This window comes from Saccopteryx bilineata, chromosome 3 (genome assembly GCF_036850765.1).
Source record: "Saccopteryx bilineata isolate mSacBil1 chromosome 3, mSacBil1_pri_phased_curated, whole genome shotgun sequence".
NCBI classification, from domain to species: Eukaryota; Metazoa; Chordata; class Mammalia; order Chiroptera; family Emballonuridae; genus Saccopteryx; species Saccopteryx bilineata.
Genome location: NC_089492.1, coordinates 269,774,443 through 269,796,525, shown reverse-complemented (window position 1 = coordinate 269,796,525; position 22,083 = coordinate 269,774,443). Strand labels below are relative to the sequence as shown.

The 22,083-nt window shown below is 52.6% G+C and overlaps 1 protein-coding gene and 1 long non-coding RNA gene across 2 annotated transcripts; one reads left to right on the top strand and one right to left on the bottom strand.

The window, feature by feature from the left end:
• Positions 1-4,039: 4,039 nt before the first annotated feature.
• LOC136331410 (uncharacterized) lies at positions 4,040-6,972 on the bottom strand. Its single transcript, XR_010730480.1, has 3 exons — positions 6,839-6,972; positions 5,898-5,997; positions 4,040-5,601 (listed from the first exon to the last, which is right to left on the bottom strand). It is a non-coding gene; the product is annotated as an uncharacterized lncRNA (long non-coding RNA).
• Positions 6,786-16,703, top strand: TINAGL1 (tubulointerstitial nephritis antigen like 1). The gene is made up of 12 exons (XM_066269827.1): positions 6,786-6,932; positions 7,449-7,765; positions 8,695-8,758; positions 12,308-12,400; positions 12,612-12,726; positions 13,800-13,923; positions 14,008-14,158; positions 14,508-14,697; positions 14,797-14,842; positions 15,114-15,237; positions 16,050-16,095; positions 16,190-16,703. The coding sequence occupies exons 2-12, from the start codon at positions 7,456-7,458 to the stop codon at positions 16,328-16,330; spliced, it is 1,404 nt and encodes a 467-aa protein (XP_066125924.1). The 5' UTR covers positions 6,786-6,932; positions 7,449-7,455; the 3' UTR covers positions 16,331-16,703.
• Positions 16,704-22,083: the final 5,380 nt, after the last annotated feature.

The window sequence follows — 22,083 nt, the reverse complement described above, 5'->3', positions numbered from 1 at the left end:
CTGCAGGTAGGGACTGTTATTAGTGTGTCCATTTTGCACATGGAGAAATGAGGCACAGAGAGTGTAAGATACTTGTCCCTGGTTTCACAGTTATTGAGTGATGAAGCCAGGATTTAAACCTATTCCATTTGTATCCCGAGTCTGCGCTTGTAACCCTGACACTATCTCCTGATCACTGCAGACGAGTGAACCACTCGAGGTGAATAGACTTGTCTGAGCCAATTTGTTCTGCTTTCTTCAGCACAAGCAGCTCTGTGCTGACTCAATCTGCATATCACCTTGAATTTGGCACATTCCAGTGGGCACATAGATCTCAGGCCTTGTACATCCTTGAAGTGGAAGACCTCAGTATTAGTTTCAATATAAGCAGCTGTGTGCTGGCTCAATCTGCGTATCGCTTTGAATTTGGCACATTCCAATGGACACATAGATCTCAGGCCTTGAACACCCTTGAAGTAGAAGACTACTGTATTAGTTTCCTAGGACTGTTGAAACAAATCGCCACAACCGTGGCTACTTAAAACAAGAGAATTTTATTTTCTCACAGTTCTGGAGGTCAGAAGTGCAAAGCTGAGGTGTCTATGCAGAGCTGCTCTCCCTCTGGAGGCTCTAGGGGACAATTAGTTTCTTGCTCCCTGCAGATTCCGGTGGCTCCAGGTGTTCCTTGGCTTGTGGCCACATCACTCCAATCTCTGCGTCCATAGTCACTTTTCCTTCTCCTCTTTTGTCTGTGCCCCTTGTGTGTCTCTTATAAGGACATTTGTCAATGGATGTGGAGCTAATCCAGGGATCCTTAATTACATCTTCAGAGTCTTTCCAAATAAGGTAACTTTCACAGGTTCTAGAGATTAGGACATGGACATCCCTTTTTCAGGGATTCAATCCTTTCCAGCCATTAAAGTCATATCACAGTATCTCCCCCCTGAGGATCCAGCTCTTGAAAGTGACTCTATTGGATCTGTATTCACCCAACTATTGGGGTCCTATCACTTTCTGCTTAGAGATGAAAAGCTCAAAGTATAAAACGTGCCTGAAGCCATGGAAGAGCTTCCTGTACTTTTCAAGACCCATTTATTAATATTCCCTGCTGGGAAGACCAGGGCTTCCTGGAAACGCGGAGCGAGGTGTAGACATATTTCTGTAAACAGTCACTGGAAGATAACACCAGCTTTCTAAGATGTTTACTGGTGATAACACCAGGCTTACAATTGAGGGGGGGGGGGGTGATGTTTTCTTTAGCGAAAGTGATACTGACTTGAAAGAGGGCAAATAATTAAGAGATGAGGGGAGCAGTTAACCCCCAAACCCTAGCATTTCTGGCCTGGGGCTGAAAGAAACTAGCAATTTAGATATAGATGGAGATAGGGACATGCTGTTCTTGTTCAACAACCAGACTTCCACAGAAGCAGCCCTGCGGGGCGCTTGGTGTTCAGCTAGCCCCGAGCTCCTATCGTACACAAACAGCAGAGGGAGGGAGAGCTAGGTTTCTCTTTCGCACACTTCCGCGGTTGTACGGACAGCTGAAGACTACAGACACTGCTGACTGTGAGAGTCAATTTAGTCTTGACCATCTGACCTCTCCAGAGGCATGTTCCAGGCTCTGGGCACCAGGTTCTGTTCTGCCCTTGTCAGCTGTGTGACCTAGGGCAAGCCACCAAACAAACTGGCAGGCCAGAGATCTTACAAATTCATAGTCAGGGACTTCAGATGTTCACGCCGCACTGGTGGCAATCCTACTCTGTTTCTCTAGTGGTTTTGATTGTGAAAAAAGATTCCACACCTAGTCCTTGACCCCCCCATCCCCTCCTCTCTACTCAAAGGGCAGGTCTGTCTCCTATGCTCTGGGTCCCCTCCCCTCTGACTTTATCGAGAACTTTGCTCATGGGTAAGCCCTCCCCCATATCATCACTTTCTTTCCTCCCACAGGTCATTTCCATCAACCTACAGGCCCTGTTTTGTGTCCTCCATATTTGGACAAACTCTTCTCTTGACTCTTCTATTCCCAGCCAATGCTCCATTTTTCTGCTTCCCTTTGCATTGAAACTTTCTAAAAAGTTGTCAACGGTTGTTCTCTTCAATTCGTTAGTTTCCATTTGCTCGTCCCACCATTATAACCCGCTCGCATAGTCGCTCTTCCGCTCTCGGTGCCCTCATCAAGGTGGCCCCAGTGTCCTTGTTGCCAAACACTGGACACTTCTCTGTCTTCAGCTTACTCAATCTTTGAGCAACATCCCACACAGGTCAGCTCTTCCTCCTTGAGACACTTCCTCCTGCTGGCTCCTGACAGCTCTCTGGCCTGGCCTTCCTCCGGGCCACCGTGGCTCGGGCTGCTTTATCATCCCCTCCCCTCTGCCCAACTCTCAGGATGGAAGCCTCCCATTGGTAGGATTCAGCCGGTTCGCACCAGTTTGGCAGAACCAATACCTGATTTTTTTGTTGAGTTCAGTGAACCGGTTGTTAAAATGGCACTTGTGATCAGGGATCTCTCTAAGGTGGGCGCTTGAGCAGCCACACAATGTGGAAATTACAACTTTACATCCCTTACTCTTTTTTAATGTTCATCTACACAACAGCCTATTCTAAGCGTCTGTAGTAATTCATTCTGTCCAAAGGTGAAAAGAATTGCATGTGAGGACACCAATCAAGAAGCAATACAGAAATATCTTAAATAACAGTTTTATTATTGGTTTTTTTTTTGTCGGGTGTTACTTAATATTTTTTCATTAATATTTTAAAACTCTTATAACATAATCTAGTTTTGTGTATCTCTTTTATTGTTCTTATTTAAGTATTACATGCATGAAATAATAAACTACCTTTTGGTATATAATTTTTTTATGCTTAAAATGATCATTAAGGCAGAGAAGCGGTTGTTAAATTATTTGAATCCCACCACTGGAGCCTCCGCAGGCTCAGTGCTCCTCCTCTTTTCCAGGAAAGCTGGAAACCAGCACGGGGCACGTGGGACTTGGCACGCAGTACTCTGTGGTCCAAACAGACCCCCAAGCTGCTAAGATTCCAGGGAGGGAAACAGTCTCTGCCTCTCAGTGGGAGGAGCAGAGAATTTGCACCCACCACGCTAGACACCCAGAAATCCTTTACCATTTCTCACCACATCTGATCCTTCAGCAAGTACTGTCCATCCTACCTTCAAACAGGTCTTCAATAGGTCTGCTTCTCTGGATTTCTACGGCCACCAGCCTCTTTCAAGCCTGTCTCTAGGCCGCGTTACACCAGTGTCTCCTCCCTGGGCTCCCTGAATCCACTTTTACCTTGTAGTCTACTACAGAGTTGCCAGAGTAAGCTTTTGCATTCATGAACTCTCAGAAGTCAGAAGACAATTCAAGCTCCTTACTACCGCCTGAGGGTCCTGCCTGCCTGATGGGCCGCAGCCCATCCCCTAGCCTCATCTTGCTCATCTGCCCCCTTGTTCATTATAGCTACAGCCGCTCTGGGTGTCTTCTGTTTCTCAGGCCAACTTGTGCCCGGCCTCAGGGCTTTTGCACATGCTGATTCCTTCCTGGTCCACCCTCCCCTGGGCTCTAGGAATGCTAGACAAGAGGGTTGCTTCAGAGAGATGTCATCTTCTCTCTGAAGCCTCCCTGACCACCTCATTGCTCCGGTTCTTGGGCGGGTCACTGCAAATCTTCATAGCACTGCACATTGTAGACTGACTTAACGGTATCTGTGTTCGCTTATTTACTTGTCGGTCTTCCCATTCAGTTGCAGACTTCACGACAGGAGGACCGGAGTCTATTTGGTTCAGTCCTGAACACAGCACTGAGCACAGAGCCCAGTACATAGTCAATGCTCGACCCAGGTTTGTTGAATGAGTGAGAAGATCAGACAGTAGAGCGTGCGTGCCACCACTCCGTGCAAGGCACCTGCACGTGGCCCAGATCTTATCTCCCACAAGCGCCAGCACGCCGCGGCAGAGCAGCATTCAGCCTGTCACGCGGCCCTGCAGGCCGTGCTTTCTGTAAGGCAACCCAACAGGTCCCAGAACCCGACATGTCATGACATGGCCCAATACCCATGTTAGCCCTGGCCTGGACCTCACACTTAGTCCCAGGTATCACTGCTCCAAGTTCTGGACATGTCTAGCTGACCACACTGGGGCGCCAGGGAGCCCAGCCTGAACTGGAGTGCCATTTATGACCCAAACAGCTGAGCCTCCAGGGCTCATGTAGTGGGTCCTCGGCCACAGACCTGGGCTGAACCGGGCACAATGGGGCTTTGTCTTCCCAGGGGGCCCTGCGCAGCTTCCAGAGGAGAATGGCCCATTCTGAGCACCCAGAGCAGCTGCTGGGGGGGAGGGGGCAGTGCCAGACTCCTGGGAGAAGAGAGGAGGCCTGGGTCTCTGCTCTACTGTGCGACCTTAGGCATGTCACTGCCCCCTTTTAGTTTCACCCCTTTTGTAGAAAGAAAAGAGCATGAAAGCTCCAAGGGAGCATCTGGGTACAGATGGGAACCAAGGCTCAGAGAGGGGCAGTGTCTATCCAGAGCCACAAGTGCAGCAGGACAGAGTCAGACAGGTGCCCCAGGCCACCTGTCTCTGGGAGGCAGAGGACTCAGAGGGTAAATCCTGCTGTGTCTCCTCACCTGTTGTTCTGCCTCAGGGCCTTGGACAAGAATAAGACAGAATGAGTCACCAGGAAGGAGGAGGCCCTGGAAAAGGAAAGTGGGGCTCCACTCCCCCTCCCGAGCCCTGCCCTCTTCCTCTCCTCTTTGGCCAGGCGACCCAGTAAGTCACGAGATTCCACTGGGTTCAGCGCCAAGCTCAGTGCTGAGAGGGGACCCCCCCTCCCTGCCCCACCAGCTACGCTCTTGGCTCCATGATCTTCCCCTGCTCTGCGTTCCTGACTCTTATGCACAGACAAACAGACAGGCAGGGACAGGCAGGCAGCCAAAACCCGCAAACAGACACAAACACCTTCACGGATACACAGAAACCTAGTAAACAGGCAGACACACTCACAGGGACGGTCGCACATCTATACACACAGACATACCTGCCAACAAGCGCACAAATATAGGTAAACAACACACTGGCAGACAGACAGACAGACAGACCCATGATCCACACAGACGCAACATCTAGACAGATGCACAGGCACACAACAGACAAGCAGATTCAGACAGATGCACTCAAGCAAAAATACCTTCCAAACACAGCTACACAGCTACACACATACACACACTGCACAGACTCGAATAGTGGCCTACAGAGGGTGGTTTGAGGCAAAGGACAGGCCACATGTTTCTGGGCCAGCCTCAATCCCAGAGCCCAACTGAAGCTGATCCATGAAAGTGGGCACTCTAGGTACCAGCTCTTCTGAAGGCAGCCCCCATCTCCTGCCCCGAGGATATGACATTTATCATTTACTGAGAGGCCCGTCGTGCGGCAAGGTGAGTGGAGGTTAGGTATGAAGAGGGACTTCCCAAGCAGGAGGGTGTTGAGACCTGTACTGGGTGACTCAGGTGACTGGAAGGAAAGGAGTGGAGTTGTGGCAGGTAGGGAGCCTGCACTCTGGCTGTGTGGCCTCAGACACAGCTGATCTTCTGAGCCTCAGTTTCCCATCTAGGCTTTGTCCCAAGTTCCTGCCGGGAGCAGACAGGCCAGTTCCTGGGTGTGTCAGTGCCAGTGCCAGGACATTATTCCCCCATCCTCTGCCCCTTTTCCCACTAGGGCAGGATCCCCTTGGTGACTCACTGCCCTGTCCCCTGGCAGGGGGTAACCCAGTCACAGATGCCTATTTGTCCTGGTCTCTCTCCTCCCCCAGGGACTAGCCAGCTGAGGATGCCCCTTGGCTTGGGGAGGGGCCCGGGGAGGTAAGAGAGAGGGCAAAGGGAATCCCCAAGCTTGATGCATGAGCCCCCCTCCCCCACACCCCTACCAGGAGCAGCTTTGAGTCCCAGGCCTGGGGATAGGGGATCTGGCCAGATGTAGTCTCTTTCATCCACTCTGCTGTTCGAGTTCTCTGGCCTGAACCCAACCTGTTGGAAAAGAAGAGGTTGCGCAACAGGGAGGTAAAAGGTGACAGCAGCCCTGGCGGGACAGAAGCCCCATTGTTTGGAGCGCAGGCCAGCCTGGGCAGAGGAAGGGTTTATGCCCCAGGGCAGGAAGGGGGGATCTGCGGGGGGCGCCAGCTGGCAGGGCTCCGGCCACTGGGTCCTGGAGGAGGACAGGTGCCAAGCAGGATGCCCTCAGGGTTGACAGAGGGGCCAGTGCCAGGCAAGATGCCCAGGCAGACTCAAAGAGGGGTTGTGGGGCAGGGAGGCAGCCCTACAACACACCCACCCCACCCCCTCGGGACAAGAAACTGCTCAAGGAATCTGCAGGGTCGGTCATAAATCATCCTTGTCTGGATTCCATTCATTCCGAGGAAGGAGGTGGCTTGGGGCAACCCCAAGCCTAGGGGGCACTGTGAAGGAGGATGTGCATGGCTGAACTTAGAGATGTTTGCCGCCGGCCCTCTCCTCATCATTTCTCAAACTTGGATCCAAAACTCATAGCTCCGCTGCCCCCAGTGTGGAGACCCGTCTCCGCACCAGCCGCTGATCTCCACGGTGAAGCCCGTCGGAAGTCCTTACCGGTGTCACACCACAATCCTTTCTCTTTTGGTTGGAGTTCCGCCCCCTGAGGGAACGGCTTTCACCGGAGACCAAGCGAGCACAATCACAGGCTCACAGCGCCTCTCGCAAGTCCCAGCTACCGAGGCACTGAGGGCTACCCCAGGTGCCGGAGCCGGGCTCCTCCCTCCGCCGCTGGCTGGCCGCTGGGGCGGCTCCGCGGGTGGGGCGGTACAAAAAAGCGATCCCGCCCCGCGCTCCTCACTTGACTTTGAGTGTCCAGCGGTCACAGGAGTCCAGTCACAGGAGTCCAGAGGCGGCGCGTGGGGCAACCCGGGCCAGCCCACACCCCTCATCAGGTAGGGACGCTCCCCTGCTTAGAAGGGAGAGGGTGTAGACAGGAGGAAGAGAGGGGGCAAGCAGAGGGACATGACAGATGGCAGAGAGGGAGCGTGGAGTGGCTAGAGGGACACAGAGAAGACCAGAAGAGAGGACCCATATCAGGGATGGAGGCTGAGGCAGGGGCAGAGGGACCCAGGACAGGATAGACCTCTGGTCAGAACTGTCAGTGTTGGGGTGGGGGGAGCACCAAGAACGCCACAGTCCCCACTTCCCATCCATAAAGTTCCCCAAGCAAGTCAGGGAGGAGCTTACTTTCCTGCCCAGTCCCCTCTCTCCCTGTCAGCCAAGGCACATGTGCTGCGGCTCCTCTGCCCAAGTCCTGCCTAGGGACACAGGAATCGGGGTCTTTGATCCTGCTGAACTCCCTTGGACTCACAGTCCTAGGAAGCTGGGAAATCAGCCCCCGGGGTTCCGGGGAGTCTCTGCTGCCCACCTCCTCAGACCCCTGCCCTCTGCCCTCCCTGGGGCCCCAGTGGCACCATGTGGAGATGTCCACAGGGGCTGTTGCTGTTGCTGCTGTTGGCTGCTGAGTCGGCTCTGGGTGTCCGGTGGGGTCGTGGGCGCCGGGAGCTAGCGCCGGCTCTGCACCTGCGGGGCATCCGGGATGCTGGCGGCCGGTACTGCCAAGAGCAGGACCTGTGCTGCCGAGGTCGTTCGGACACCTGCGGCCTGCCCTACCTGGGCGTCACCTGTTACTGTGACCTCTTCTGCAACCGCACCATCTCCGACTGCTGCCCGGACTTCTGGGACTTCTGCCTCGGCGTGCCGCCCCCTTTCCCCCCCATCCAAGGTGGGCACCAGATGGCCAGGGGTGGGTGGCTTTTTCAGGCCCAAACTCAGCAAGGCTTAGGAGCAAGGCTGATGCACCGACATTTCCAGGGGAGGGTTTGTAGAATCTGGGAAAGAGACTCCGCTTCACTCTCTGTTCTTCTAGGAAGTCCCCACTCTGGTCTTACTTGAATCTCTCCAGCAAGACTGGGGGAAAAAAAATGAAGATCCTTGGTCAGTGGGATTCTAAGTTGGCCTAGAAGGGCAGTTGCCTGCCCTTTCTCCCAGTCCTGTTTCCATATTCCGGACATGGAAGGTGCTGGCCCCACCCGCTGACTCACCCTCAGGCTGATAAAGCACACAGAGGTTGGCCAGGGTCATCTCAGCCATTCCTCTGCCCTTGCCCGTATTCCCTACCCTTTACACGGCTGGACACACCTGAGAGGTGGCTCAGATCTGTTTCTGCCTTCAGCCCTCGTCCGTCACCTTCCTTTGCCAGGCACTTGTCCCTGTCCAATAGGAGAATCCCTGAATTCCTAACCACAGGTTCATGGCTCTGTGGGTGTGGGATTGCATACCTGGGTTGTCATCCCAAAGTGCTGTATTATTTTAGTGGAGTCACTTGCCTTCTCTGGGCCTCAGATTCCCCATGCACCGCCCACACCCCATCTCTAAGCCCCAACTCACGTAATGCAAAGGGTGCAAAAAGTGTTCTGGCTGGCAGCATGTGAAGCAAGAGGGATCTAAGTTGGAGTCACTGATGAACTTCCTAAGCAGTTGGTGTGTGACCCTGCAGAAGATGTCTTAAGTTATAGTTTGACTTCAGTTTCAGTGAGGGCAGGGGTGTGAGTGTGTGTGTGTGTCCATCCGGACACCTGACTTTGGGAAACTTGGCCACCTCAGCCCATCATCTCTGGTCTCAGTTCCACTTCCCTTCTCTTCCTCCCCTAGGATGTATGCATGAGGGTCACATCTATCCAGTCTTGGGAACTTACTGGGACAACTGTAACCGTTGGTAAGTGTTTGGGGCTTGGAGGGAGCATGCCCGTGGGCATTGTAGCTGACAGACTTGGTTTAAACCCTATCGTCACTCACTTGTTGGGGGCAGGTCCTTTCCCTTGTCTGAGCCTCAGTTTTCTCATCTGAAACATGGGAATTTTTACACTGATCACATCAACTTAAATAAACAACATTCTAACAACATTCCTCAGGGGTGATCAACCACGGATAGCTGACTTCAGGTGCAGTCCCGAGCTGGGAGTCATTCCTGGCCCCTCTGAGCTTGGGCTTGGCTATTGCTCCTCCTGACCTTTCTCCATGTCACAGGAGAGCCCAAGAAGGGGGTGCCAGGAAGGAAACCTCTGACTGCAGCATCCGCTGCCCTGGGCCGGATGAAGGTCAGGGATGACTGAGCTGGAGGTCAGTCTGCCTGCAGCAGGGCCTTCCCTGGAATGCAGCCCCCTCCCTCCTGTACCCCACCATTCTAGATGGGTCAGGGGTGTCCCTTAGTCTAAGGCCTGAGATGGGAAGTGGAGAAGGGTTGGGTAGGAAGCCTTGACTGCTTTAACGGAAATAATGGTGACCCTGTGACTTAGAGGAGGAGGCCCTGCACCCACTCCACCCCCTGCCCTCTTTTTGCCTGGGAGGCTCCAGGGAGAAGGGAACTTTTTGGAATGCATTACGCATAAGCTGTTTCCATTGCCTCACTGGCGTGAGGGGTGGTGGGTGAGAGTGTGCCGGGTGAGAGAATGTGTGTGCGCATGCGTGTATGTATGCTGTGTGTGTGTGAACTGTGTGTGTGTGTTCAGAAAGGTGGCACGTGTGCATGAGTCTGCCAGTCCTGATAGGTGCCTCTGGACTCTGAGAGGTTAACGCTCTCTTCCACGCCTGTCCCTGGGGCCTGGCCACCCCAGAAGCCTCTCTGGAATGCTGGGACCTGCTGTCACCAGTCCAGTCTAGACCTGCTTGGACAGCCCTGGGGGAAAAGGGGAGGTGGCAAGCAAAGACTGACCAACCCACTGACCCCATGCCAGCTCTGGACAGCTGTGCTCCCTGTGCTCGGCACCTGAGGGAGGGTGTGGGGCCGCGCCTGTGGGCCTTCCAGGCTGTGCGCGCCCTCGATGGATGCTTGGATGGATGCTTGGAGAGAGTCCCAGGCTGCAGGGAAAGAGGAGGAGGAGGGCCTGCCTTCCCCACAGTCTCACTGGCCCTCCCTGAAAGTGCCCCGCCCAATCCTGGGACTGGAGAGCCCAGCCATACTGGGTCTTGGTTCCCCTGAGGCTCCTTAAAAGGCAACATTGGAGGCGGGAGCCGGCGGGCTTGGAAGGAGACAATTTAGAATCTTGTAATAGCAGTTATGAGCTTGTAAAAGCGTCGAAGAATTCATAGAATGCAACTGTTCAGTCCACACCTGTTTTTTAAGGACCTACTATGTGCAACTGGAAGGCACAGGTCTTTGTCCTTGCACTGGAGCTTCCATTCGGGTGGCGGAGAACGAGACACACAAACGTCTCACTGCAACCTCCTATACTGTGTATGGGGAAAGACAGAATATTGGGGGACCCTGGTTTAGAGTGGGTTGGGGGCAAGGGAAGCCCACTCAAGAAAGGTCATTTAATGCTAATAGCAGGGAGATGGGAGGCCCGGGATGGAACATGGGAGGAACAGCTTGTCGGAAGACCAGACGGTGGGACCCAGCTCACTGCAGCTGGAGCTGTGAAACAGGGAGAGGCCCCAGGAGGTTAGGGTGCAGGCCACCTCCCATGGGTCTCATAAGCTGTGGCAACGATTTTGCATTTTGTTCTCAGTGTTGTGAGACTCCACTTAGAGGGCACACAATCTGATTTACAATTCTTCAAAGATCTCTCTGGTTCCAGAAAGGGGTGTGGGGGATCATCAAAAGGCAGGGAGCCTGGGTAGGAAGCCACGGCCATGGTCCAAGTGAAAGGCGATGAAGGACCAGGCAGATGGACTCAGAGCCTTTTGTTATGTGACTTCCTGCCCCTGCTGATTGAGGAGGCATGGGGTGGGGGTGGGGGAGGAGTGGGTTCAAGAGACCACAGATTACACAGAATTCTGGCTTAAACACCTGTAGATAAGGTGCCATAATCTGAGTTGAGGATGTTAGGCAAGCAGCAGGCTTGGGGAAAGACAGGACATTTTAAGTCTGAGGTGACTTTTACACACCCAGAGGAGCTGTCAGGAGGCCAGTTGGATCTGAGTCTGAAACTCCAGAGGGGTGGGGGTGGGGGCGGGGTTCCTGTAATGAGAGCAATCATGGTTGATAACAATTCTGGAACACTTAAGATGGGCCTGGCCTTGCACTAAATGCTTTGCGAGCCTGCCATTGCTCCCCTGAAAGGTGGTACTGGTATTGTCCTTATTTTACAGACAATAGTTTAAATAACTTACCTGAGGTCATGTGACTAGTCAACTAGGACTGAAACCCAGGATTTGAATTTCAGAACCTATTCTCTTAGTCACTCGGCTATACTGCCTCATTCATTCATTCAACAAACATTTATTGGGTGCCTGCTATATGCTAGGTTTTCTTTTGTAGGCACTGAAGATACCAAATAATACCTGCACTCAAGGACCCTAGAGACTATGAGGAAAGAGGTCTAAAATAACTACATACGTAGTGTGGCAGGTAGTGATGGATGCTGCGGGGAAAAGTAAAACAAGGAAGGAAGATAGGGAGAGTGGAGGATGTTGGATTGTAAGATCGGGGGCCAGGGCCGGCCTCCCTGAGAATGTGACATTTGAATGAAGATGACATTTGAATGAAAACTTGGAAGAAGTGAGTGAGCCATGCGGTGCTGGAAGAAGAGCAGCTCAAAGGCCCTGGGGCAGGAGTCAGAGAGAGGACAGGAGGACAGATCATGCAGGACTTTGCTGGCACCATAAACACGTTGGCTCTTATTCTGTGATGTGAAGCCAGTAGAGGGTTCGGGGCAGAGGAATGACGTGGGTTTAACAAGATCACTGGCAGCTGTGTTAAAAATATACTGAAGGGAAGGTGCAGGGCCGAAGTGGGGAGAAGAGTGAGAGGCTGCAGCATAATCCAGGTGAAAGGTGATTGAACCACGGGGTCTACAGGAAAAAATGAGACATGGTTTGGATTGTGGATGTGTTTTTAAGGTACAGCCAACAGGATTTGCCAATAAATTGGATCAGCAGATGAGAGAGTCCGGCTTTTGGCCTGAGCTCCAGGAAGGATGGAGTGACTCTTTTCTGGGGACTGTGGGCGGCGCAGGCACGGGAGTAGGGGAGACCAGGAGTTCAGTTTGGGATGTGTTAAGTTTGACCCGTTAGTAGACACCCCAGTGGTGATGTTGAGTAGCAGGAAGATTCTTGAATCTGGAATTTAGGGAGAGATCTGGGAGGATATAAACTTGAGAACCGTGAACTTGACATTTAAAACCAGCAGGCTGGGTGGGACCATCTAAGGGTCTTGCCACGCACACTGGTACGGAATCACAGGCCCGCGTTGACCTCGGAGGCCCCTTCCCTGGAGTGGCTGCCCAGCAACCCCTCACCTCTTCCTTCCCTCCTGTTCTCCCAGCACTTGCCAGGAGAAGGGGCAGTGGGAGTGTGATCAGGAGCCATGCCTGGTGGACCAAGACATGATCAACGCCATCAACCAGGGAAACTATGGGTGAGAGGCCCCGGAAAGGCCTTGGTGGGCACACATGCGCATGCACACGCAGCACACATGCATTCTGTCCGCGCTGCGTGTCCTGCCAGCACACCCACCCTCAGACCTCATGTATGTGCACACGTAGCCGGTACACGTCTCTCCCACCACAGGCACATACCTCCAGGGCCCCCTGCTTTAGCAGGTCTGTCACTCGCATCCCCTCTTTCAGGTGGCGTGCTGGGAACCACAGTGCCTTCTGGGGCATGACCCTGGATGAGGGCATTCGCTACCGCCTGGGCACCATCCGCCCATCTTCCTCCGTCACCAGCATGAATGAGATTCACGTAAGTCCATCCTTGCCCACAACCCTGCCACCTCGTGGCATAGGATTCGAGGGATCTTGGTGCCCTGTGCCCTATTCATCCAAGGGCCTGGGCCTATCCCTCTCTACCAGGCTGCGTGACACTGGACAAGTCACTCTTTCCCTGGGCTTTCCGCTCTTGCCTATAGCAAGATGTGCTGCGCTGGAAGAACTGATGCTCTAATTCTGAGTGTCGTGGCTCCAGCCCGAGCCCCTTCTTGGCCTGCCCAGCCTGGGAAAAATGCTGTTGGTCCCAGTACGGCTAAGTCATGGCCCAAAGGGCCAGGAGGTCACCTTGGTATTTTGGGAAGGGAAGGACAGACACTCCTCCAGCTCTGGCCAGAGAGCAGCAATTCTCGGAAACAACTCAGTGGAAGCTTAAGGGAGGAGGGGGCTTCTCCTTTCCCACTCGCGGGACCCTCTCAGGGGTGAAATGGGAACCAAACCCAGAACAAAGGGTGAGGAAGGGGCACATGCTGGAGGCTCCATCTCTCAGCGGTGGGTAAGGGAGGGGGCTGGCCAGAGTGGCCCTCCCTGAAGAGGGACTCGAGCTCAAGGCTGGGCTAAGCAGAGCCTGCCTCTGCCCTTACTCCCTGGGGCCTCTGCTGTTTGCCTCCTGCTGTTTGCCTTGGCAGCCTGCCCGGTCACGGGACCTGACTGCTTCTTCCCTCTCCTGCTCTTTGCGGCCCGAAGCCCAAGATCCTGATGGGAAAGAGGATGCAACAGACTAGAAGATGCAGAAGAGGAAGGAGGCAGGGGTTAAGGATAAAAAAGCAGGGTGACTCTGGCCTGGCCTCTTCCCTGTTGCTGGCCTCAGTTGTCTCATCTGTGAAACGGGACTAGTCACTCCTCACCTGATACTAGGAAGGGACCAAATGGTGGTTGGGTCTTCTATTTGAGTCACCATGGAGGTTGCTGGAATCCCTCCAAAGCAGGAGGTCTCAAGATCAAACCACGGAAGGCCTTGGACTCTTGGTGGCCCTCCAATGCCAACAGGCCTCTGAGGGGCAGGCCAGGCAGAAACAGGAGGCAGACTGAGTGACTTTTGCCTTGCAGACAGTGCTGGTCCCAGGAGAGGTACTGCCCACAGCCTTTGAGGCCTCTGAGAAGTGGCCCAACCTAATCCATGAGCCTCTTGACCAGGGAAACTGTGCAGGCTCCTGGGCCTTCTCCACAGCCGGTAAGTCCGAGGGCAGGGCTGGCTCGGCCGGAAAGGAGGCCACAGCCTGAGCCCTCTGATGGCCCTCTCGCTTCCTTCCACCAGCCGTGGCATCTGATCGCGTCTCAATCCATTCTCTGGGGCACATGACACCTGTCCTGTCACCCCAGAACCTGCTGTCTTGTGACAAGCACAACCAGCAGGGCTGCCGTGGAGGGCATCTGGATGGCGCCTGGTGGTTCCTGCGGCGTCGAGGGTGAGCAGTAGGGGGTGTAGGCAGGGAGGAGGGCATGTGGCAGGGCCTTAGAAGAGGCCATGCTGCCTGACCTGTGGTGGCGCAGTGGATAAAGCGTTGATCTGGAAATGCTGAGGTCGCCGGTTCGAAACCCTGGGCTTGCCTGGTCAAGGCACATATGGGAGTTGATGCTTCCAGCTCCTCCCCCCTTCTCTCTCTTCTCTCTCTCTCTCTCTATCTCTCTCTCTCTCTCTGTGTCTCTCTTTCCCTCTCTCTCTCCTCTCTAAAATGAATAAAATAAAATAAAATAAAATAAAAAACGAAGAGGCCATGCTCACTCTGCCTTTGCTCCCTCCTGCTGCCCCCTCAGGGTTGTGTCTGACCACTGCTACCCATTCTCGGGTCAGAAACAGGACGAGGCTGGTCCCGCACCGCGTTGCATGATGCACAGCCGTGCCATGGGTCGGGGCAAGCGCCAGGCCACGGCCCGCTGTCCCAATCGCGATGTCCATGCCAATGACATCTACCAGGTCACTCCTGCCTACCGCCTTGGCTCCAGTGTAAGTCTGCACTTGGGTGAGGGGGCAGAGGAAGAGAGCTGGAAGGCTGGCCAAAGGCTGGAGCCTCACTGCTAAGGGATACTCTCCTCCCCGCTCCAGGAGAAAGAGATCATGAAGGAGCTGATGGAGAACGGCCCTGTCCAAGGTAAGTGCTCCTCACCCTGCTCCCTGGCTCCAAAAGCTTGTGCCTGCTTAAGATGGGACACAGCAGCACAAGTGGTCTGTACAGCATTGAGCAGCAAGTTCACTGGGGCCAGGAGTGGGGGGGGACCATGTCCCCTCCCCATGGGCAGCCCCTAGGGGGGCATATAGATTCTTGGTAGGAGAGGCCCTGGGGCCCGGGCATGCATCTCCAATCGGGCTTCGGTGCCTGTGCTAAAGGGCTGAGCTGGCCCAACTTTGACCTTTGCCCACAGCCCTCATGGAGGTACACGAGGACTTCTTCCTGTACCAGGGTGGAATCTACAGCCACACACCAGTGAGCCTGGGGAGGCCAGAGCGATACCGCCGGCACGGGACCCATTCGGTCAAGATCACAGGGTGAGGGGCTTTGGGGGCAGAGGAGGTTGAGGGCAGTTGAGTTGACACTGGGGGCTCTAAGCCTACCTTGAATCCAGACCATCTCTCTGAAAAGCCCTATTTCAAAGAGGAAAACTGAGACTTAAAAAGATGGAGGGACTTACCCTAGTCACACCAAAAGCTGGGTGCTTTTTAAAGTTTCCGAGGACTGCTCCTTCCTTACACGTTGGGGTAAAATAACTCCAGTGAAATACAGACAAGGAGGCAGGAGCTGCTCACCTCTCCCATCTCAGCGCCTGCTCTCAGCTCTGCCTGGCTCGGCAACTGACCTCCCCAGCCTTCAGTTTCCCCGCCTGAGATAACAGGAGACGTTCGAGTCTCTGACTTCAACTGTCCAACCATTGAGGTGTACTTCACAGCGGGAGTTTGGGTCCTAAGTTACCCACATTCTCTGAGTCTCTTCTTTCCGGTCCCTGGCACCCACCCCTCCTCGGCTCCCCAAGGGAGGAGGGAGGGCAGGCAGAAGTGCGAGGTTGCAGAGAAATGGCCCGCAGGATGGGGGTCCCTGGAGGACGGAGGCCCACGTTGCCCTTTTTCTGCACACCCCTCAGTATTCCTTCCGGTGCCTTCCCCCACACTGGGCTCGGCCACACAGACTTAGAGATGTGGAGACCTAGGGAGGTGCAGACAGGGACAGAGACCTGCCCAGGTCCTAAGAGTTTACCCAAATGACCAAAGGCAACAGGGGCCTGGCTAGGGAAGGTCCCCGGGGTGGGGAGCTCTGAAAGCAGGTGCAGTCAGCAGCCCTGTCCCTGCCTGGTTCTGGCCCACAGGTGGGGAGAGGAGTCACTACCTGATGGGAGGAAACTTAAATACTGGGTAAGTCCCTGGGCTGTGGGCCCTGCAGCCACTGTCCCCTTCCCCCAGGCCTCCGCTTCTCCATGCCACTGCTCACCCCCCTCCTCATTTCCAGACCGCAGCCAATTCATGGGGCCCAGCCTGGGGCGAGAGGGGCCACTTCCGCATAGTGCGTGGAGCCAACGAGTGCGACATCGAGAGCTTCGTGCTGGGCGTCTGGGGCCGTGTGGGCATGGAGGACATGGGTCACCACTGAGGCTGTGGGCACCATGCCAGCCGGCAGAGGAGCCCCCCGTGGGGTGGTGCCCCTGCCTCATCCGTCTGCCCGATCATGCTCCAGACCTAGGCAGGCGCCAGGAGCCTAATCCTCGCAGGTTCCGCTGACTCAGCGCCCGGCCTGGGAGCCGGGCAGGCGAGGCTGGTGGAGCCCCCAGACCTCCCAGCGGGTACGGGACAGAGCCTGGCCTGGGAGGAACCAGCCTGAGGACCTCAGGCTCCCCGCACCTCCACTCAAGACCACTGAAGCCAGGACACCTCCAAGTCTCCAGCCCCACCCCCCTGTACTCTTACTCTCCAAAGATATTTATTTTTGTTTTCACTGTTTTGAAATAAAAACAAAGTATTGATAACTCTAGTAATTTGGAACTTCTGGGAGTAGAAAGCCAGGCCAGAGTTGGGGTGGCATATGGTTAGAAAGCAGAAAAGACTGCCTGAAGTCTGGCTGGATGGCAGGGTGGGTGGACTAGATACCTTAGTCTCCATTCAGTCCTCATTGGCAGTGTCCCTGAGCACTGACCTCTTTGGAGGTGGAGCACGGATGGCGTGACCTTTGGCCCCCAGAGAGATGAGAGCCCATGGGAACCACCTTTCAGATGCCGAGTCAGCACTACCTGGGGAGTGGGCAACCCACCAATCATCAGAACTGGCGCTGGTGCCCAACAGGCGAGAGGGGCACAGCCCCACAGAAGCTGAGCCTCTGTCTTTGCAGATCAGACTCTCCAAGCCACCCAGGCGAGGGGGACCCCCCCCTTCCTCTGCCCCTGGGCTGAGCTGAGTCTGCCTCTCTAAGCCTTCTCCTTACCTCATCTTCCCAGGCTCCTAGTGTCCAGTCTCAGCCGGCTTTCAACACCATCAGGACCCGCCTGACCAGCATCCTGACAAGCTTCTTCACCTTGTGCCCAGGCAACTCCAGAGTCCCCACTGCTCCTCAGATGTCCAGGACACATGCAGACCACTGGGCATTTGCACATGCTATTCCCCCAGTCCAGATACCTTTCATTCTACCTACCCTTTGTCCCTGCCCCACTCCCATTCAAAGCCAACTCCAGGGTTCCTTCGTTCAGACAGTTCCTGAGGAGGGCCACTGATGTTTCCCAAAACACCCCACCCCACCTAGCACGGCTTAGACAACTCCGCCCTAAACTCACCTGCACCCTGCCCTTTCACCCAGGAGTTCACCAATCTGGGTGTCTACCTACCTCTTCCATTATGCTAAGGGCAGAGATTGCGTCTGGTTCATTAGTGTGTGCTGGTACCCACACAGGTTCCCTGGCATAGGGTGGCACTACAGTTTGTGAAATGGTTGAGTGAATGTGACTCATTCTTTCCCTTCCACTTGCCTCCAAGACCCGAACTCCATCCAGCCCATCCAAACACTGATGTCAGTAGGGAGCCCCGGCCTTTCCAGGAGCCCAGCGAGGCTGTGCCTGGGAGGAGGCTCCCGCGGCAGGAATCTTCCTCACCCACAACCCAGTCACTGCGGAGTGGCCGGGCGCGCGAGGCGAGGGGGGCGGTCCTCCTCCCTGGCTGGCAGCCCCTCGGACCCGCGGAGTCCCCTGGCTTTGCGGGCATCACCTGAAAGGAATGCGGAGCCGATAAGGAGCCGCCTTTGTCTCATTTCCTGTTTGCCAGGACGTCCCGAGCCTGGCTCCCCCGGCGGGCCCGCCCATACCCAAAAAGCCGAGGCGGGCCAGGGGCCCTGGGGACGCCGACGGCGGGAACCCCCACCAGGGAACGCGCGCTGCCGCGTACCACCGCCTCGGGATGCGGCCGCCGGGACACACCCCGCCGCTCCCACCCGCTGGGAAAACCCCGTCCAGGGGCCGCTTGGCCCGGAGAGGCGAGGCTGCAATTTTCTACAAGGATCTTTGGCGGAAGCTCCAAGCGGTTGGGAAGGGGAGGGGAATAAGGGAGCAGCCGGGGCTTGAGGCTTCAGCTCCGGCAGCCTTGCTGAGAGTCCCAGCGGCACTGCAGACCTTGAGCGGTCAGCCCAGCCCTTCCTTAGTCCTGTTCCCGGGGGAGGGAGCCCCAGGCCAGCCCGGCGCAGGGAGAGGGTTGGGTGAGACTGGCGGGCGCGGGGCTTAGCCATGCCCAAGTAACCTCTATGAGCCACCACCCCTGGTTCTCTGATGTTAGTAATGGACATGTTGTTTTAAAGGTCCAGGCAAACATCAAGCCCCACTTCTCAACCAAATGACTGACCTTGAGTCTGTCCATAAGAAATCCTAGTACCCCAGCCCCTTGCTGTGGTGTGTCCTGAGGCTAGTCCCTTCCTGTCTCTGGGCTCGGAGCATGGGTCATTAGACAATCCTGGGTTTGAACCCCTGCTCTGTTTATTCCACACTGGCTATGTAATCTTGCCTGTCAGAGCCCATTTTCCTATATTTAATGGAGTTAATAGCACAGTCCTGGACAATTAAGAAGGGGGCTATGTTCTGAGAAATTCATAAGGTGATTTAGTCATTATGCAAACATCATAGAGTGCACTTACAGAAACCTACATGGTCTAGCCTATGATACAGCTGGGCTGAATGGTATAGCCTACTGCTCCTAAGCTCTACACCTGGACAGCACGTTGCTGCACAAAATACCACGAGATTAAAACAAGTACAAGAGAAAATGATACAATCAAGAGGCAGGTAAATACGAGATGGGGCTGCTGCCCAGTATAACACAGCGCACTGAGTGACAGCAAGCTTTTTTTATAAGTAGAAAGAGTGCACTTTAAAATAAGGATAAAAAATATAAGATAGTAAATACCTGAAGCAGCAACATAGTTGCTTATTATCAAGTATTATACTCTGCATATAATTGTGTGTGCTTTCCTTTTATTCAACTGGCAATACAAGAGGTTTATTTACACCAGCGTCACCACAAACAAATAATGCATTGCGTTCCGACCTTACAACAGCTACAACATCACTAGGTGATATGAATTTTTCAGCCCCATTATAATATTTTTTTTAATTTAAGGCGTGATATTGCTCAATAAGAGTACATAGGTTTCAGGTAAACATTTCTATAGCATTTGAACTGTTGATTGCATTGTGTGTCCACCACCCAAAATCAAGTTATTTTCTATCACCTTATATTTGTCCCTCTTTACTCCTCTCCCTACCCCCCACCCCCTGGCAACCACTTCACTTTTATCTATGTCCATGAATCTCAGTTTTATATCCCACCTGTGTGTGAAATCATATAGTTCTTAGCTTTTTCTGAGTTACTTATTTCACTCAGTATAATGTTCTCAAGGTCCATCCATGTTGTCGTAAATGGCAACATGTCATCATTTCTTATGGCTGAGTAGTATTCCATTGTATACATGTACCACATCTTCTTTATCCAATCTTCTATTTAAGGACACTTTGGTTGTTTCCATGTCCTGGCCACTGTGAATAATGCTGCAATGAACATGGGGGTGCATGTGTCTTTGTGTACCAACGTTTTCTAGTTTTTTGGGTAGATACCTAGTAGAGGGATTGCTGGGTCATGTGGTAGTTCTATTCTTAATTTTTTGAGGAACCACCATACTTTCTTCCATAATGGCTGTACCCACCAGCAGTGAATGAGGGTTCCTTTTTCTCCACAGCCTCTCCAACAGTTATTATTACCTGTCTTGTTGATAACAGCCAATCTGACAGGTGTGAGGTAGTATCTCATTGTAGTTTTCATTTACATTTCTTTAATATAAGCTAGCGAAGATGAGCATCTTTTCATATATTTATTTGTTGTTTGTATGTCTTCAAGGGAGAAGTGTCTGTCCAGATTCTCTCCCCATTTTTTAATTAGAGTGTTTGATTGTTGCTGAGGTTCCTGAGTTCTTTATATATTTTGGATATTGGATCCCTATCAGAGCTGTTGTTTGTGAATATCATCTCCCATTTGGTTGACTGCCTTTTTGTTTTGTTGTCAGTTTGTTTTGCTGTGCAGAAGCTTTTTAGTTTAATATAGTCCCATTTATTTATTTTTGCCTTTACTTCTCTTGCTTTTGGGGTCAAATTTATAAAATATTCTCTACAGCCAAGGTCCATAAGTTTAGTACCTATGTTTTCTTCTCTGTAATTTATTGTTTCAGATATCATATTTAGGTCTTTGATCCATTTTGAATTAATTTTTGTGCATGGCAGCTCTATTGTAATTTATGGAACCATTGTCATATATGTGGTCATTGTTGAGTGAAACACTGTTATGTGGTGCATGACTGTATTCATCTCCTGGAGTTGTGGGAAGATTACATGAGACAAAGCATGCTGAGCATTTAGCACCACGGTTGGAACTTAGGGGCTCAACAAATGGTAACAGCTCTAGTCATTTTAAGGGGATTGGACTGAATTGATAATGTAAAGGTTTTTCTTTTTTTTTGTTGTGTTTTGTGGGTTTTTTTTAATAATTTTATTTTTTAATGGGGCGACATCAATAAATCAGGATACATATATTCAAAGATAACAAGTCCAGGTTATCTTGTCATTCAATTATGTTGCATACCCATCACCCAAAGTCAGATTGTCTTCTGTCACCTTCTATCTAGTTTTCTTTTCCTTTCCCTCTCCCTTTCCCCCTTCCCCCCGTAACCACCACACTCTTATCAATGTCTCTTAGTTTCACTTTTATGTCCCAGCTACGTATGGAATAATGCAGTTCCTGGTTTTTTCTGATTTACTTATTTCACTTCGTATCATGCTATCAAGATCCCACCATTTTGCTGTAAATGATCCGATATCATCATTTCTTATGGCTGAGTAGTATTCCATAGTGTATATGTGCCACATCTTCTTTATCCAGTCATCTATTGACGGGCTTTTTGGTTGTTTCCATGTCCTGGCCACTGTGAACAATGCTGCAACGAACATGGGGTTGCATGTGTCTTTACGTATCAATGTTTCTGAGTTTTGGGGGTATATACCCAGTAGAGGGATTGCTGGGTCATAAGGTAGTTCTATTTTCAGTTTTTTGAGGAACCACCATACTTTCTTCCATAATGGTTGTACTACTTTACATTCCCACCAACAGTGTATGAGGATTCCGTAAAGGTTTTTCTTAATAAGCTAAACATTTATTGAGTATTTAACTGCAACATCACCACATTGCTCTGACGGCTTTACATATGTTATCTCCTAAATACAAATGATTTTCTTATTTTGCAGATAAGGAACAGAAGCATAAAAGAGCCTGAAGTTTGTTTGAGGCAGGATTCAAACCCAGACCATCTCTATCCTCAAACTAATCAGCTCTGTATGAATAGTGGTTGATTGGAAGTGATAGTTCAATGTCCCTTTCCAAGTCCTTTCCTTGTTGGCAAACTTTTATTTATCCTTTAAAACCCAGCTAAGATGTCCCTTCCCTGGAAAGCCTTTCTTGGCATCCATGGAACCTGCAGGAACTTCAGCATATATTCCTGGCACAGAGGGAGGATCTGTTGACAACTTTTTTTCCCACAAAAGGATGGGGCAGAATTTTTTTTCCTTAGCCCCATTCTTTTCCATCCACCAAGTGTTCTGCTGGGCATTCCTTCTGGTCTCCTGTGGGGCTCCGCAGGGTCCCAAGGCACCTGACTCTAGTTTCCTAGGAGCTGCTAAGTTACATCACTTCGCTAGTGCTGATGCCTCACATCTTCCTGGTATCTTGCCAACCCCCTTGCCTAGTGCCCATTAAGGGAAAGGAATTCATGCCTACTGAGCCTGCAGTGGGCCAGGCTTGCGCTGAGTTCTTTATACATTTGAGCTCATTTGA

What these genes read in the sequence shown, in the direction of transcription:
- TINAGL1 (XM_066269827.1), top strand. Translation starts at nt 7,456, where the DNA reads ATGTGGAGATGTCCACAGGGGCTGTTGCTGTTGCTGCTGTTGGCTGCT. An exon ending in CCCTTTCCCCCCCATCCAAG is followed by an intron (nt 7,766 to 8,694) that starts GTGGGCACCAGA and finishes TTCCTCCCCTAG; the next exon opens with GATGTATGCATGAGGGTCAC. An exon ending in CTGGGCCTTCTCCACAGCCG is followed by an intron (nt 13,924 to 14,007) that starts GTAAGTCCGAGG and finishes TCCTTCCACCAG; the next exon opens with CCGTGGCATCTGATCGCGTC.